This window comes from Drosophila bipectinata, chromosome 2R, assembly GCF_030179905.1.
Source record: "Drosophila bipectinata strain 14024-0381.07 chromosome 2R, DbipHiC1v2, whole genome shotgun sequence".
Taxonomy (NCBI): Eukaryota; Metazoa; Arthropoda; class Insecta; order Diptera; family Drosophilidae; genus Drosophila; species Drosophila bipectinata.
Window position 1 is genome coordinate 14624598 of NC_091737.1, and position 17412 is coordinate 14642009.

The 17412-nt window shown below is 42.3% G+C and overlaps 1 protein-coding gene and 1 pseudogene across 2 annotated transcripts; both read right to left on the minus strand.

Moving 5' to 3' along the window:
• Positions 1 to 114: 114 nt before the first annotated feature.
• Positions 115 to 3404, minus strand: LOC108119220 (endoplasmic reticulum metallopeptidase 1-like; annotated as a pseudogene).
• Positions 3405 to 4170: 766 nt separating this feature from the next.
• Positions 4171 to 8928, minus strand: LOC108119217 (endoplasmic reticulum metallopeptidase 1). 2 transcript variants are annotated; one of them, XM_017232298.3, is made up of 11 exons: positions 8658 to 8928; positions 6687 to 7345; positions 6264 to 6624; positions 5824 to 6207; positions 5582 to 5762; positions 5191 to 5519; positions 5026 to 5125; positions 4865 to 4967; positions 4609 to 4801; positions 4457 to 4549; positions 4171 to 4404 (listed from the first exon to the last, which is right to left on the minus strand). In XM_017232298.3, exons 1-11 carry the CDS (start codon positions 8688 to 8690, stop codon positions 4237 to 4239), a joined length of 2604 nt encoding a protein of 867 aa, XP_017087787.2. In that variant the 5' UTR covers positions 8691 to 8928; the 3' UTR covers positions 4171 to 4236. The 2 variants fall into 2 exon arrangements, with proteins under 2 accessions (XP_017087787.2, XP_017087786.2); XM_017232297.3 differs by lacking the exon at positions 8658 to 8928 and adding an exon at positions 7994 to 8170.
• Between the last annotated feature and the right edge of the window lie 8484 nt (positions 8929 to 17412).

A 17412-nucleotide genomic window follows, 5' to 3' on the forward strand; every position in this document is an offset into this window, starting at 1 on the left:
TTATTGCCCTTTATAGATTATCGCCTCTGTCGGCAAATACCTTACCGTGGGGTCCAAAATATATAAATTCCACTAGCTGTATAATTAACTGACATATAATTAAAACACCTGATATAAAACATAAATATTTATTATCATACTTCTTATCGGGGAATATAAATTAAAACTAAAATATGGGATTTTAGTTCAAGTATTTACTTTATTTAATTTGTCTATTAAATTAAAGATAATAACTCTGTTAGAAAATAAAACTCTCTAACGCTGCAAACCAGTCAGTTGTATAAGCCCAGTCGGGAAAGGTGGCCAAGAATTTCGTGTATTCATCGGTGTAGTATTCCTGATGATATAGAAAGTGTTCCACGATTACCAACTTAAAGAAAGGTCCCTCGGCGTTATCATCCTCGTTTTCAAGTTCTATCCAAAAGTTGAATGCCTCCTCGGTTTGGGCGTATATGCGGAAAACTAGATAGGGCGGAGCGAGCTTATCTTCAAGAGGGGTTTTGTCTAAGGACCAGTCAGTGATGGTGACCTTGTCAAAGGGGTCTAAATACATAATAACACGATCGCAGGCCTTCAAGCTAAACTCGTAGCGCCATTTTTTGTCTGCCACCTGCTGCTTTGATATCAAGGAAAGGTCTTTGAAAATTGGAAGAGCGGGTGACGAGCTGGAGATCCATCGGGCAGAGTCCCTGCAGAGGAAATAGTGGATTTGGAATCTATATATATAAGATTCTAAACTTACGTCCAGTTTATCCAACCCCGTCTGTAGACTGGCAAACCACAGTAAGGCTCTGCGGCACAGGTGTCATCCATCCAATTCTGTAATTCTGCATTCTTGAACGTGGTGTCGTCCAGTTCATGGATGCGGGTCTCCTCCGGTTGAATATAAAAACCAGAATCCTGTGTAGTGCTGCCATTTAGATTATGGAAAGTTCGCTGAGTGTGCTATAAGAATCAATTAATAAAATATTTGTTAACCATATTTTTCTTAATAATCTTACCACAGATTAGTAACGCTGAGGGGCCACATCTTTTGCAAAAGGAAATCCCGCAGGAGTGGCTGCCAGGATAATAAAAATAATCGTAATCACGCCAAACGAAGAAAATATGATCTTTGGTTTTCGAAACTTGTGCATAACAGGAACCTGAAAGAAATAGTTTTAGATAGGTTTAATTTAAGGTTTTATCTTTTAAAACTAACCGTAAAGCCTGCATACTGAATTCCAGATAGGATGATAAACAGAGAGATCATAAAATCCGGACTACTATTGGGACCATCGCGACCCTCCATGGGCACGAAAATTACAAGGATTGCATAGCAGAGATAAGTGTAGAAGAGAAACGGCAGGATTTGGAAAATTAAATGCACAGTCACGAAGTAGCTTTCTGAAAAAATATAAAACTATAGTGTGAACTTAAGGAAAATGGTTAAAAAAACTTACTTTTCACAGAAAGTTTTAAAATAATTTGCACTAGTACGGATATAGAGTAGAAAAAGATTCCAATCATGAAGAAGTAGCTGGAGCGAATGTTCAAACCAGTGAGGATAATGCAGAGTAATACCAGAAGGATGCAGTGGGCATGCATGAAGCAGGCTATGGTCTGATCCAGCTTCATGTGGGTCTTCCTCTTTGTCCACTGGATATAGAAAGCAGGAAGCAATCCAGTGGCAAAGAACAGGGGGCAGAAGTATAGTCCAAAGGCCATCCACTTGCCATGGTACCAGGACTCTGCCAATCCCACTCCTTGCATAAACACAGCCACCAAAAGGGTGAGGCCACAGGCCGCGAAAACAGTTCCCGCCTGGACGAGGAAGATCAGACCAAATCGCTTCATCACCGCCTTTGGAGCATCGGCTCCATTGTCCAGGGTCATGATGTAGAGCGAGGTTCCAATGCAGAGGAGCGCCGCCACGGAGACCACAATGTTGATGGCCATACTCACGGATGTGGTATAGGTGAGCATAAACCAGCCCATGAAATCGTAGAACACCATATGGCCTTCCTCATTAGCCTCGATGTCATCCAGTTCGGGGGCATTCGCCAAGGCCCAAACCAAGGGCAGCACATTGTCGCCCGTAGACTGATAGGTTCCCCGCTCCACATTTCGGTAGTTGTCATACTTAGTGTGGTAGGCGTAACCATTTACCACGCTGGCCATGTCCAGTCCAGGAACTCCTCCAAAGTCCCGAAAAATACGAAAGTCTGTATCAGAAGGAATGAAGTTGTTCTGGAAGAGCTCTTCCGCCAGAGTCTGGGCATAAGGATGGCGGGCACTTTGCTTATAGTACTTGGCCAGCCAGGGGTGATTGGGTCCAGTCTGGAAAAGGACCTCGCGTCCTCCAGTGCCTGTAGAGTCGAGGTTCACCAGAGCTCTGCAGTTTTTGGCCCATTTATGCTGGGTTATGAATCCATGGGCTCCCAAGAGACGAGCCTCTTCGGCTCCATTGAAAAGGAAAACCACTGGATGGTTAAGGGGCTTCTCAGAGCGAGAGATCACGCGAAGGGTTTCCAGCATGACCACCACCATGACGCCGTCATCTCCAGCCGCCGGACTTTTCATCTCTGAATCGTAGTGGGAGTTCACCAGCACATAGTTTTCGTTATTTGAATCCTTTCGGGAGATCTTTACCACCACATTGGAAAGGTTTTCATAGCTATTGGCGAAGCCATAGAGATAGAAGCCTCCGGTATAGAGCTGCTTCTCTACCTCTATATCATAGAGATCCGAGCAAGCTTCGTCTTGTACTTTTTGGATTTCACGCAGAAGAAAGTTCACTGTATGGACTTCGTTATTAATAGATCCGGCTGGCTTGGGGCCAATGGAAGAGAGCTCTGCCAGCTGCTTCATCGCTCGCTCGCCTATGAACTCATCTGGATGCAGTGCCTCCTCGTTTTGGGAGAGCATCGCCGGGTAGCTGTTGAAACTGGGTAGAACGGCAGCATAGAAGAGTGCAAAAAAGGCGGCAGCATAGATAGGAGCTCCAAACCAGTGCCATTTCTTGTCCCTGGCGCCCTTTGCGCCATCCTTGTCGGCTGTGATATCAACGCTGGAGAAGGTCATCTGGAAAATGTATTTTTAATTATTCACGAAACCTTTAACAGCCAGTTAACAGTCGATTGCTGATTAAATCAGACATAATCTTAAATTATGTCATGGGAATTTTCAATTAAGTGGAGGCTATTTTTAAATAGCTAACCATATTGATTTGATTCATGGAGGAGCGTAAAATGTGTGACTCTGCGACGTTGCCCGAAGGCCTCAGCATGCGGAACTGAGTTTTTGTTTCAATTTTAAAATTATTTCAGGTCTGTGTGTACCCCGTAGATCTATTAAAGCCTCCCTAGATAGTTTTCCTCTACCAGCTGATTAGTAGATGTTTATTTTTGATGATCCAACACAAATTGTCATTCACATTGAAATTATTTCTTCTGAACAGTCTCAAAGCTTATTTTATAGATAATGAATGATGACTATAATGAATGATCCCCATGCCTTTAAAATTTTTAAATTATATTACTAGTATAGGAATTTTAAAACACACACTCGAGAGGCAACCGCACCGTAACTCAATCTCCTTAGAACTAAGCCTGCTCTCAAGAATATCAGCTTCATGGATCATTTATTGCTCAAAATTGTGCGATAATATGATTTTAATCTTTTTTTTTTTCTTTGGTACTAAAAACGATAACATATACTGATAAGAGAAACCACCTGCTGTCCCCTGCACCCTGAAAAGGTCTCTAGAAGTAAAGTTAGACCGTTTTTTGCGTATTCTTTTACATTTTAAAACTTTTGGTACCTATTCAATACTATTTTTTAATATAAATAATTTAAAAAAAACACCCCTATCTTATAACATAAACTGGCACCTAACTGTCAGGGGTTTATCAACTTCGGCTCCGCCTGAAGGAAGCTTTCTTTTCTTGTCTAATCTTATGTTGGCCAATAAATTGTGCGAGAGCCAAAGTCCTTCTCTAAATATGACAGTTCTACACTTACGCTTTTTAAAATTAAAATTTTAATCAAAACGCTTTCATATTACCCGCTAAGCCTAAAGGATTAACTACTGTAAAAGCTTGATAAATAATATCAAATAAGCCATTCGATGTGACATCGATGTGGCGCAATCAATCATAATTTTCCATTCATATTTGTTCCAAAAAGATATCGAATTGTCTCAATATTTGTCTGTTTCTTTACTTAACAATAATAAAATCTACATATTTTCATAATCTAGTAGATCCAGCTCTCAAATGAAGCCGGCCATGGTGTGGCATCTGTGTATTTAGGGAAACTGTCAAGGAATTTCTTAAAATCAGGTGTCAACATGTCCTTGTGGTGGGTCCAGTGTCCTCCCAGGCCTAGCTCCAGAGTGGAGGAGTTGAAGTTTCCATTGGGTTTCTAAAAATTTTAATATATAATATGGATTCAAAAGGTTTAATGAATAACCTACCTCTAGTTCTATCCAGAACTTGAGGGGATCTCCATTGACACCCCAGGAGAAGTAAATGAAGTAGGGCGGGTCAAATCTCAAACGCAAAGGAGCCTGGAATTCATAAATATTTAACTAAGATTTCATTCAATATATATTTAATAATAACTCACCTGATGGAAGGACCAGTTTGTGATAAAAGCTCCATTCAAAGGCTGAACAAAAACAGCCATGTGATTGGGACCAGTTAATGTCATGTCATAGCGAATCTTTGTGGCGGAAAGTTCTTTCTTGGAGATCACCTTGACGGTTGGCAGATCATCGCCCAGAATTGGCTCCGAGGCGGGAATCCATAAGCTGTTCTTTCTGTAATAATTATTGAAACAAGAGTTTTTCCAATGCCATTTTTTTTGTAATATTAAAACTTACCTAGTTTTGTGCCAACGCTGGTTGTATAAGGGAAGCCCACAATTGATTTCCTTTTCGCAATCATCTCCAATTCTTTGGGCAAGAGTCATGTTGATAACATCATCTAAAATATATTAAATTATTGATTTTTTCTTTCCTATAAATATAAAGTAATAACCCACTTTTAACGGTGTAAGTGCGTCTGTCCTGGGGCATGATGAAGTAACCGGATTCTTGGCGACGAATTTTGTTGTCGGCGTCATGGAAAGTACGCTTGGCGTGCTAAAGATAAAAAATAGACAAATTATATACATTTGCAAATAAAATTAGCACAATTTCTAACTTACCAGAACTGCGAAACGCTGAACATTGGTCTCCGGGCGATAGGGGAATCCAGCGGGAGTTAGTGCAATGATAAAGCAAATCGCGGTAATGCCGAGCAGACCACAGATGATTGTCTTGGATTTGTTGAACAACTGCAGGACTGGGAGGATAAAGCCGCAGCAGAGGAAGCCAACAGCTACGCTGAAAATAGCCACGGCCAAATCCGGGTTAAGATTCTCCCCGAAGCGACCGAACATGGGAATAAAAGTGGTAAAGAATCCGTGCGAGAAATAGGCAAAGAAAACAAAGGGCGGAATAAGGCAAACAATGTGAGGAATGACCCAGGCGACATCTGTAAAGGACATCAAGAAAAGGTTAATAAATATTAAAAATGTATATCCATATTTATCCAACCTTTGCTGTGCAGTTTGGTGGCAATGTTGACGATCAGACCCACAGTGTAGAACAGACAGCTCAGAGTCAGAACGAAAACAGAACGGATGCCACAAATGGTGAATATCAGAGTAAGAATAGCCAAAAGCAAGCAATGGCAGTGCAGCAAGATCTGAACTCTCTGGCCGATGGGCAGCTTGTCCTGAAAACGTTTATATATATTATTTAAATCTCATTTCCCATCTATAGTCTCTTTTACTTACAAACTTGGTCCAGTGGAAGTACATAGCTGGCACAATGGCAAATCCAAAGAAAAAGGTGGTGAAGTATAGGCCCAAGATGAGCCAAGAGTTCGAGAACCAGGACATTGGCAGATGTACAGCGTCCATGAACAGACCCAGAAGAACTGGTATAATAGCCGACACCAGTACAGACAGCAAGTTCACAAAGAAAGTGTGCAACACCCGCTTCAGGATCTTCTCCAGACGAATGCCAGAGCTCACGGACATCAGCTTGAAGGCGAAACCAATAAGACCAATGGCCGCCAGGGACACAATCACATTGAAGATTACTCCTTCGGTTTCAGTGTAGAAGACCAAGAACCAGCCCATCACATCGAAGTAGATGGTGTGTCCTTCGGCATATTTCTGAGAGAAAAGATCATATTAGTTTATAAATTTTATCTTTTCTTTACTAAACCTACCGAAGAGTCTTCCAACTCGGGAGAATTCGCAATCTCCCTGACCAAAGCCAGCAGATTATCACCAGTATGCTGGAGACTACCTCTGGGAAAGATCTCAGCCTTGTCGTGACGCGTGTGGTAAACATATCCATTGTATGTATAAGCCATATCCAGTCCAGGAACAGCACCATGATCGCGGAAGATACGGAAATCGGTGTCCGAGGGAATCATGTTGTTTTGGAACATCTCCTCGCCCATGGTGGAGGCATAAGGATGCTTAATGGCGCGTCTGTAATTCTTCATCAGCCAGGGGTGATTGGGACCCGATTGGAAGAGAATCTCCCGACCGCCATTGCCGCAGGAATCGAGGTTAATAAGAGCTCTGAAATAATATAATTCTATTTTTAAGAAGGCCACAATTTATAGTCAAATTTGGTCACCTACTTGCAGTATTTGGCCCACTTGTGCTGGGTGATGAATGCATGGGAAGCCTGTAGAGGGTTCTCCTCAGCTCCGTTGAACAGGAACACCACGGGATTCTTCAGGGGCTTCTCGGAGTTAACCAAAACACGGAGTACCTCCATCATTGTGGCCACCATGGAGGCATCGTCGCCGGCACCAGGACCCGCTGGCACCGAGTCGTAATGGCTGTTCACCAATAGCCAAGTGGTACTGTTGGTTCCCCTGGGGCTAACCTTGACCACAATGTTTTGGATGCTTTGGTACATGTTGACCATAGACCAATGGACATAGCTGCCAGAAGCAACTTGTACATCAACCTCGATTTCGTTGGCTGTTCCAGACTTGATTTTGTGAGTTTTCTCAGAGAGGAGTTTCAAGGCGGCCATCTCGTTGGTGCGACTGCCCACGACACGGGGTCCCAGGCTCACCAGATCCCGCAGATTGTTCTCCGCCCGCTCGGCAATAAACTGATCCGGGTGCTTGGCCTCATCCTGAATGGTAAGAGGGCGGGGCAGGTGATGGCAGGCGGGGATCGAGATGGTGACGTACAAGAGCAGCCAGAATCCAAAGAAAGCGGGTGCCCAGTACCACTTGATTTTGTTGTGCTGGATAAAGGCTCGCTCACAGCCATTGGGTTGGGTCTGTATGGAAATAAAGATACGAATTAGAAAATACATCAAAATATATGTACATCAGTTCAGTAACAGATAAGTTATTTGTTGTACCCAGGAATGGTGGTGGTTTCGGGGTTTATTGAAATAGAGCGGGGTTTAACCACGTCCATATACTTGTAGATACTCGATACCCATGTCTGACTCTGGAGACGTGACTCAGTTTCGCCATTGGAATCGTCCAGGTGTATCGAAGTCGAATGTTAGATTTAATCCATCAGTTTCGTATCTTATCTGACGGCAGTTAGGCAGGCACTCTAATAAAAATGTCGCAGTCCCTGGCTGTTGCCACCGAAAATCGAATTGGCTACTAGAAATGGTCGTCTTTTAGCTGCGCCAAACCATACCAAACCCGAAACCCCAGACGTCTAGATAAACGGGGTGTGCAACTAGGGCAACTAATACGGAGCCACTATCTCAAGGGTTTCCGCAGTGGGTTAATTAACGACTCGCCGCCAGATAAGTGGGTGCACTGGTGCCGCCAAATACAATATATAATCAATAGGCGAGGAATTTCGAAATGTTTAAAACCCTGATGGCCGGCGATTAGCCCGACGTACCGCACCCCAAATCGAAAGTGGGCAATCTAATCAAGGATCCCAAAACCGGACTGCTTACCTCATACTGCTGCGAGCTGCGGGGTCTGAGGAGGGGATCCGTATTATGCGGATCACTGGTCGGCGTAATGACGCGCCGCCGCACGTTCTTCTCCGAGCCACTCATTCCACCGGGTTCCGGATATTCCTCCTGGTCAAGATTCTAGGGCCAACCGCTCGCTCGGCCGGCTAACGCGCAACTGATCGCCTCCGGCAGCAATAGTTCTGCTAAAGTATACCTTCGATAATGTTGCCGATTTCCATATCTCTCTCTGGCACCTACGCTCACCTATGCGCTATCTTATCTGGCGGTTCTCATAGATCGGATAACCGAGTGGCAGGTAACGTCTGAGGTGTGAGGGGGTTCTCTTTTCATTATGGATTGGGCGTCAAGAATGCCTATATAACTTCCGTTTAAACTTAACATAATTCTGAACTTGACCAACAAGATATGAGGGAAATTAATTGGATCCCTTAGGGCACACTGAAAAAAATGTCTTGTAACTAAAGAGGTTTGAAATAGACTTGCCACTAAGGTTTGACATCATTATTTGTTATAGATATATGGACTTAAATAAATCTCATTCTGGATTTATGATTTATTTAAAGGGCTCCCACATTCTCCGAGTGAAAGTTACATCTAGATTTTAAACTACGGTGTTAGATACAATATTTGCAATCCGTACCTTGGCTCTTTTCTCCTCCGTTTCGCTGCTCATTCTGAAATGTTGTTCCTCTTTTTTTCAAATGTTTACGATGACACCTTTGTTTCACCTGCTGTTGCTTCTAGCCAGTCGGCAAGTGTGGAACAAAGTTCACCAAGCCGGGCTTTAATACCGTTCTAGTACAAAGCACTTGCCGCACTAACTGAATTATTTAGCTTGGTCACCGTTCTTTTGTTGACCATTTTTAGTTGTTTTTATTTGTATGCTTTTTTTGTGCCGGCAGTTTGTTTACTTTTGGTCAAGTGTGTGTTTTGGCCATTCGATTGCACCGGAATAACTATCGTAACAAAAAGTTATCGCATTAAACTAATTGCTGCTTTCAATAATAATTGCATACTTCCAGGCGGCAATTCGAAGATAATGTCTTATTACACTGGCCAACCAAATTAGAACCCTAGCGCACAAGCCAACACCGCCGTTAAGTCTGCTAAACTTGCTCACTTACAGTTATAGGCCCTGCGGGTGCCTCGCACTTGCATGTGCATTAGATAACGATGACGTGCTCCACCCACACACACACATACACACACAGCATCCCGCTTGGAAAGGAGGACAACGTGCAAAACATGTGCCATAAAACGGGAAATGCAATAATGGGTCGGGCGGAGACTGGGCGGGCGGCGCGGGGCTGTATCGTAGGCTCAGTGTCATTCAACCTAAATGCGGGAAGAGCAAGCTAAAGTTACGGGTTTTCCCCCAATCTATGTCTGTGTGTGTGTGTGTGTGCCATTTACTCTCCTGCATTCATTCACTCACTGCCACGCTCTTTTATTCATTGATGCCTTGTGGCCCACAAATTCGTAAACAAAGCGTTCACCGGAATATTGGTCAAAAGGAAATCGATAGAATGAACACGCCCGTTATTGGGAGAAAGCCGGAGAGGATCCGAAATCTGTGCTACAAAAAGAAAAATACGCCGAGTTTCCGAGTGGCCTTCCACGCCAGCAGTTTAAACTACAATTTTGGCTTTTTATTGATGCCTTGTTGGCCACCAAATGGAGGGAGCACGACGAGGCGGCGGAGGCGGAGCGCAGCGCAGGCGCAGACTGGCGATGAGAGAAGTGCCGGCTCCCACAACCAAAACAAAGCGAAATATGTGTCAGCTGCTGCTTCTTCTTGCTTTCCCGCTTTCCTTTGGACCCAAATTCGCGCGTCCTCACCCTCTCCCTATTGGCCGCCCTTTCTCTCATTGTGGCGCGTTCATTTTGGGTCTCCTTATTGGACACAGTGGTTCTAAAGATAATATTACTCATACGCCATGTTGGCTTTGACTCGCAAAGAAAATATCAATCATACGCAGTGTAGGCTTTTTCTACATTTTACCCTTATTTTAAATATTAAGGACTTAAGGTAATATATTAAATAAGAAACACTTAATTTACAAAAAATATTAATCATACGCCATGTGGGTTTATAGACTGTGAAAGATGGATGAACCACTGTGCACTCTCCACTTTCTCTGGTGCCCCATGTAGCATGGCTGAGCCGATGCCGCTGCCAAAGCCTCAGTCGCGTTTCAACGCTCGAAGTCTTTGGTCGTGCTCGCTCTTCAACAGAGAAAGTAAAAAGTCCAGAGTGCCCGCATAGCATAACGGTTCTAGGTTCTAGGAGGAACAACAAATGTACAAATATGTGCTTGGAGTAAAACGGGGCCGCGTGTCTATGTCTGTGTGCGTGTGTGTCTTGGTGCGCGTCTATCTCTCGGCCTGTTCTGTTCCCTTTGCCTAGCCTTAGCCAGGCTAAAAATAAAATTATATAATTTTTAATAAACCCAACAGCGAATGCAAATCGTATTTGAGAATCGTGCAATTTCCGTACACCAGCCTGCTGGAAAATAAAGCGGAATATGTGAGTACGGGCGGGAGTTGTGAGGCGGCGGGATGCGAACACGTGAAATGTTTGCATACTTAATGGAGGCGTGTCAGTTGTACGCAGACATTTAAGTTGGTCCGCCTGTCTATGAAGCATTGAATTAAAAATAAAATCCAGCCAAACCAACAAAAACCATACACTTTTTGTATCATGTGGGGGGATTTATGGAAATTCCGAATCCAATAAACAAGTCCTGTGCTGTGTGGCCTTTTTGCTTGAAATTGTGTTCCGATATTTTGGCCTTCTTCTGGCCTGGTTGGCCGCCCATATTTATTGCAAATCAATTAAAAGTTTTAAACAAAAAGTTTGCTGTAACCAAGGGGAGCAACTTTCGGCCGAAACTAAATTGTCAATTTGGAACTTTCAAATTGGAATACACATGGTCGTTTTTGTTTATTGATTTCGAGGGCAATTTTAGATTATTTTTCTATAGTTAGTGACTGACGGGCGCACTATCGCCGAAGTTGGCTCTTAAAAGATTAATTCGCGGGGCTAACAGGTCGTTGACCAAGCCGATTATCATAAGCCTCCCATTAGGCCCCTTATGCGGCCCACTTGGCCGCTGCTGGATGCCGTAAAGAATTTCCTTTATGAGACAATGGGCCCGTACCACACAGGCTACCCCCGAAAGCCGAGTCCTTCCTTATTTTTTTCCGTTTACTTTTGTGGGTCATAATAAAATTTGGACAATGACACAATAGCGGCAAATCAGTGGCAGGATGTGGAGCGAACAAAGCGCACGCAAGGAAGTGGAACACGAAGGGAATAATAAAAGAAAACAAAGAAGCAAAACAAAACAGAAACTGGTGAAAACTGGTAGAAAACTTTTCCAGTTAAGGTTCCTCCAAGTAGTTGGCTACTGCAGGGCTTTTCTTGATCCTTTGCTTTTAAAGAAAAAGAAAAGATTTTTACAATTGCCAGATTCGTGTCAGGATTTTTTTCCCCCTCCAATAGCCTTGGATTTTAACTCGCCCACCTTGATCCATTTTCCCCCCCCACCAACGTATTGATTGCCTGAGGACATTACTCAAACATTTTGGCTCCAATTAGGCTCCTGTTTAGCTATAATTTGAATAGATTTTCAAGCAAGTTTTCAGGACTCCCCCGACTCTGAAGAACGGATTGCCGACAATTGTTTACAATGCTGGAAAATGTCACGGCAAAAGTTCAAGTCCTTGGGCGGAGGTGCTGAGAAAATCTTGGGAAACTTTCCCATCTGCGTGTGTTTTTGAGAAGACAAAGGGCTGGGATTTCATCGAATTCGTTCGAGTCCTTGCTAATAGCGACTCCGAGCGAATCGGCGTGGCGACACAAGGGATGAGCCTCTAGGGTGGTTGGATATAGATAATAGAGAGCAGAGTGAGTGTATCTCATGCTCCAGCTCCTCTTCTCTCCGATATCCTTGTATACACTTGACTGAGCCTGCTGACAAGGCGAGTCTGCCACAAAAAAAAACCAAATAGCTTCTCAACTTTGAACTATGGAAAATACCATTTTTGTAAATGTCAATTGTTTCTGTTTACTTTTTTTTTTTATTTATCTATTTATAAAATCACATCAAGTTGAAAGGTTACTCCTGTAATAAATCAGTATTCTGCCTAATAGGACCCTTTATTTTTCTCTGTGTAGCTGCTTTCTGCGTTTCCCTGGCTGCGTGTATGCCGCTTTTTAATGAAGTCATTTGAAGCGTTCGCTGATTCGTTTGTGATTTATGAGCAGACACCACAGGACCTGGCACTGGCACTGGAACAGGCCCAAGCCCAGGCCCAAGCACAGGATGAGCTGATTTCTTCTGCCTCAAAAATCCTTCCCCCATTCCAATGGCCCAGGTGCCGCATCAATCAGTTGTTGTTGTGTCTGGCCGGGCATGTGTGTAGCTCCAGTTCACTTGTCACGATAATTGCTTCAAAATTTTTGGCCCCGGAGCTAACTGGATTACGCTAATTGGCTGCCAGATGTTTTGCCTTTGAAATTCTACCATCGTTCTTATCGTTTGCGTTCCAGATAAAGACTTACCAGTTTGAATAACGTTAATTAAGGTGGAGAAGCACTGATTGTGAATTAAGAAAGCAAATAGTATTCATGAGACATTCCCCCTTTTCAAATATTCTTTTACAGGGATTTTGTTGCACTTGTTCTCCAGGTTGTCTCTGACATTTTATGCAAATCCCTGTCTTCTGCTTATTTCGCCAGCAGTTGGAATTGTATTTAAATAATTAAGGTTATATAATTGCGTATACGACGCGTAGTCCATGAATGCTATTCTCTATGTCTTGCTGATAAAATTTTTATTTCGAAGCGTATTTCTTAAATGTAGTTGCGGTTGAAGTCGAAGACAAGTCAACAACCTAACCATGTTTGGCTTGAAGATATTATATATGTATATCCGACAACGATTGGACTATTTCAGGCTTGATTAAACAACAGCCAAGCAGAAAATACTTATAACTCAATGTCGAAAGTTTTTCTGCAGAAACACTATGCCAGGACTTGGGCGCTGTCAAATGGATATGGCTCTATAGCGGGGTTGTCCTGCCACTGCCCCTCGAATGACACTGCAGACATTGACTTATTCATGCTCCTGTTGCAGTGCAGCTTTTGTCCCGGCCAATGACTTTTGGTCTTGGCCGCAGCCAGAGGGCTGTGCAACAGGGGTACGACTCCCCACAATGGCAAGTGGATGCCTTTTGGCATGCAGCAGTTAAAAAGCGACCCCTTATTGCTTTTTCGCCCTTTCGGGAGGGGAGCGGCCAATTGCAGAGAAAGGAATCCCCGGCAGCGGGTTCATTACTTTCATGTCAAGCTACCGTCAGGACATTTAAAATCAAATATAAATTAATCAAGATAGCTCGATGGATATAGAATTTTTTTCAGTATATCCAGGTGGTCAACCAACAAAGTGGACTCTCATTAAGGGGAGGGTAAGGTATTAAATTTTTTTTTTTTTAATTTTTTTTTTATTTTTTAAATTGAATGCATAATATCTGAAGAATATTGTGTCAAAATTTCAAGTCAATTAAAGCAAAATTGACGAAGTTATTAGTTATTGACGAAGTTGCTTATTAACGTTTTACACTGGATTTTTTTGTGTTTAAAACTTTAAAGCGTTTTTCCCACAACTCACGTTTTCAAAGTCGGTGCCCCTCATAACTTCAAAACTACTGCACCGATCCTTTTGAAATTTTAAACACTATTTCTGTACATATTTTACGAGGTAACGCTGTCGAGTTTTTTTTTTTTTTGTTCATAGTTTTGATTTCGCAATGACAAATTAACCGATTTTTTCCCAAAAAATTGAGTTTTTCACTTCAAAGTCTTCAAAAAAATTAAAAACTTTGCAATTTTCAAAAAACCTTTACAGCGTTACCTGGGGCGAACTATTATCTAACGAATGAATTTTCATTTTTTGATTACAAATGATCCAGCACCGAGTTATGAGGGGCACCGCAATTCAACTTTTTTTGGCGACACGTCCGGACAATTGCTACCATTGCCATATTTTTAAATATTTTTTTGTAAGAATTTTATTAAACATTCTTCTAATGTCATACTTTAATATACCGTTGGTTGAATAAATAAATATTAACTGTGTCGTCAGGGAAAAAATCACAAAAACATGGCTTTTTTCGCATGATTTGACCTTACCCTCCCCTTAAGAGAAGGCAAAAGCGACCGCCAACAGAGGAACACTGTTTCAATGGATCCTTAAGCACTCCCACTTGACAGGATAATCGAATCTGTTGTCCAGGTGACCTTCTGGCCGATTGAGTGCCGAGCCTTACCACAAAAAGGATAAGCTGCTCTGGACCGAGGACTGAGAATGTGAGGACTCATCGCGAGCCTGTCGATAATGATGTTTCGTTCCTCACGTTGATTGACAGCTTCATTCATTGAGCTTTTTTCTTTTCCTCCTTTCGGGTCTTACTTTTCTTTTTTATTATTTTTCCGGATTAGGTTGTGAAAATTGTGTAATAATGAAATTTACGTCAAAGTTTCTGTTCAGCGGTCTTACGCATTTATTCACGACCGACGGCTCGCTGCTTTAATGAAGAGGCTCAAAGGACTTGCACATCCTTTTCGACTTTTATTCCGGTATCGATTGCTCTGGGGAGTGTGAGTGGGCATTGTCGATGAGCTGGCCGTATCTGGTGCTGATATGTTGGCCTAATCATTGAACTGGAAATCGTACAAACAAAGCCACGCCTTAACGAATGTTTTTGATGTTTAGTGAGTGGGACTCTGTGACTTTGACTCTGGTCGCGAATCGGGGTTGGGGATGTGTATGTCCTGTTGTGGTATGACGACTATTGTAGTCCTCTCGTCAATGTCTTTGTGGCCAATTCTCCCAAGGGCCCTCCCATGGCCCACCCGATGCGAGAAAATAAAGTTACGAGCCCATCAGCCCGACACCAGACGGCAGACAAAAGTTGGCCTACTCTATAGAGTCTATATCTAGTTAATGAAGTACCTATTAGACGGGCCAGAACCCACATCAAAGCTGAACTTCAAACTAAATAAAATGCCACAGCTCGTGGGGCGGAGAAATTTATTGAAATCCTTTTAGCGCCATAATTAAAATTTATGCACATTCTAAATTTAATTACTCTCACTAATTTAATGCCTTTACAGAGTCTATCGGGAAAATGCTTTACTCTATTTAAGCAGCATAATTCGAGCTGTTGAATTAATTCAATAATTAAAGCATTTGTATTCGATTGCATCGTTGAAAAGTGATTAATTCCCAGTTATTATTTTTTTTGTCGCATTTATGATTCATTTTACGTGAAACAAAAGCAAAAACTTTCCGCTGGTTGATTTATGGGCTGACATCATAGGTAATATCCAATCGGTGAAACGATTCTTTGGTTCTTTGCGTTGTAAATTAGTAATATTATCGGTGGAATAATTTTTATCAGGACGGCGGAGTACGGAAGCGAGCATCAATCAAATTCAAACGTAAATAATCAATGTGCGGAAAAGCGTGAAAATCTGCTGAAATGCAAAAGGATGATTACTGGTGTCTGGCAATCATAATCATTATGATGATTATTTATGATTATTATAATAATCATAATTGTTATGATGATTTTACCTGCCTTGCCGTGGCATTGCCGCCGGCCACGGTGCGTATGAGTGATGATGTGACGAGCTGAGCCCAGCCGAGTCGAGGAAATCAATTACAGTATGTGTTTACACATGCGGGATTTGCTGAGAGGCCGGAAAAAAGCCACAATGCTTAATGTTTTGCCTCTGGAGACGAGACCTCAATATGAATGCAAATGTTTGGAGGACATATTTTTCTTCTCCCACAACCCACACCCCACCGCCAACTCCGCCTCCTGGAAAATTGATTTGATGACCACTTGGGAGTCCAGTTGCGCCTGTAGCGGCGGCAAACTTAATTTGCCGCACAATCTCCTAGCTTTTAATGAGAATTCTGTTGTCATTTCATGCCACATTTTCTTGTCTTTTTTTGGTGTGTTTGTCTGTTTCTTTTTTTTTTATAAAAATTATGTAAATAATGCTGAGAAACAATTTGTGTCAGCTTCTGCCTCCTGTTTTTGTTTTGTGTTCTCTCAGTTTTAATACGAAAAGTCAGCAGAGTAATAGAAAATTGTTTTCCTTATAATGGAAGAATAAATCTGCTAACAGCGCATTGGGCACGCGTTGCGTATACGTAATATGAGAAAATAATTGCTGCTGGCCGTAGCCAGCGACTAAATTGCTTTTGAGGCGGGCCCCCAAACACACACACTCCACACACCATACTCCCATTTCGAGTCAGAATGATGAGATTGCAGAAAAGTTTTTTAAACAGAAAAAGCCAGAAAATTATTTCGTTTACAATGGTTTCCCTTGTTCTCTGCCACACATTATGAAAAGCTGGAAAAAAACGAGGGCTTTTATGGCCATGTTTATTGGCCTTCTGCTGACCAAAACATTCCTCTGGCTTCGGCCAACTAACAACCGAGCTCCAAGAGCCGCATCTCGAGCCTGTCATTGCCAACGTTGCCTTGCTGATGTTTCTCCTTTCGTATTTCGCCATAAATCATTATTATCAGAAGCAACATTTTAATGACTTTGGCCATTTGCATACCATACACCTGTTTACCATGGAAGGGCGGAGACGGGGCGTGGTCCGCCGGCCTCTTCGCTCAGAATTGTAGTTCAAGGACTTAGGACTAAGTCCACGGCTTAGGGGCTTCACAAATGTCTGCAGAGGAACCACAAATCCCCCGGGGCGCAATTTTCTTTGATTATTTCGGTAAATTTACATTTGTTTTGAATGACTCCGAGAGCATCCTTTAACAGTTTAAGTTCCTCTCCTTATTTATGGCACAATGTTCGACTAGTTGGGGATTTGAATTTATAAATAAGTAACACATGTCCTTTGAGTAGCACTTGGATCTCTGGTATTTGTTGGCCAAAAATATTGTTGGCAAAGAATGCCCGTCACCAGATTGAATCCAGCCAACGGAAAAAGGCTCTGTGGCTAGTCCTGATGCCGATGAAAGGATTTCCGAACGAATTTTGATGTATCGACAATTTTCATATGCGTCCGAGCGAAAGGAAACTCATTTTCCATTCACAGCTTTTGGTCTTGCAGCCCCTCCCCCCAAAAAAAAAGAAAGTCTTTCAATTGTGTGGGGGAAATGCCAATCAATTGGTTTGAAAGGCAAAAAATGTATCCCCATTGAAATATGTATATGATTTTTTATTTAACAAAAAAAAAGCATTGTTTATTTGTTGATTTAAATATTATTAAGTATTTAAAGGTTAAAGTAAAAACAAGTCTTTGCCAAATATTGTTGTAATGAATACATACAAGGGCATACAAAGTTCG

What these genes read in the sequence shown, in the direction of transcription:
- LOC108119217 (XM_017232297.3), bottom strand. Translation starts at nt 8,098, where the DNA reads ATGAGTGGCTCGGAGAAGAACGTGCGGCGGCGCGTCATTACGCCGACC. An exon ending in CAGCGTTGGCACAAAACTAG is followed by an intron (nt 4,802 to 4,864) that starts GTAAGTTTTAAT and finishes TAATTATTACAG; the next exon opens with AAAGAACAGCTTATGGATTC. An exon ending in CAAACTGGTCCTTCCATCAG is followed by an intron (nt 4,550 to 4,608) that starts GTGAGTTATTAT and finishes TATGAATTCCAG; the next exon opens with GCTCCTTTGCGTTTGAGATT.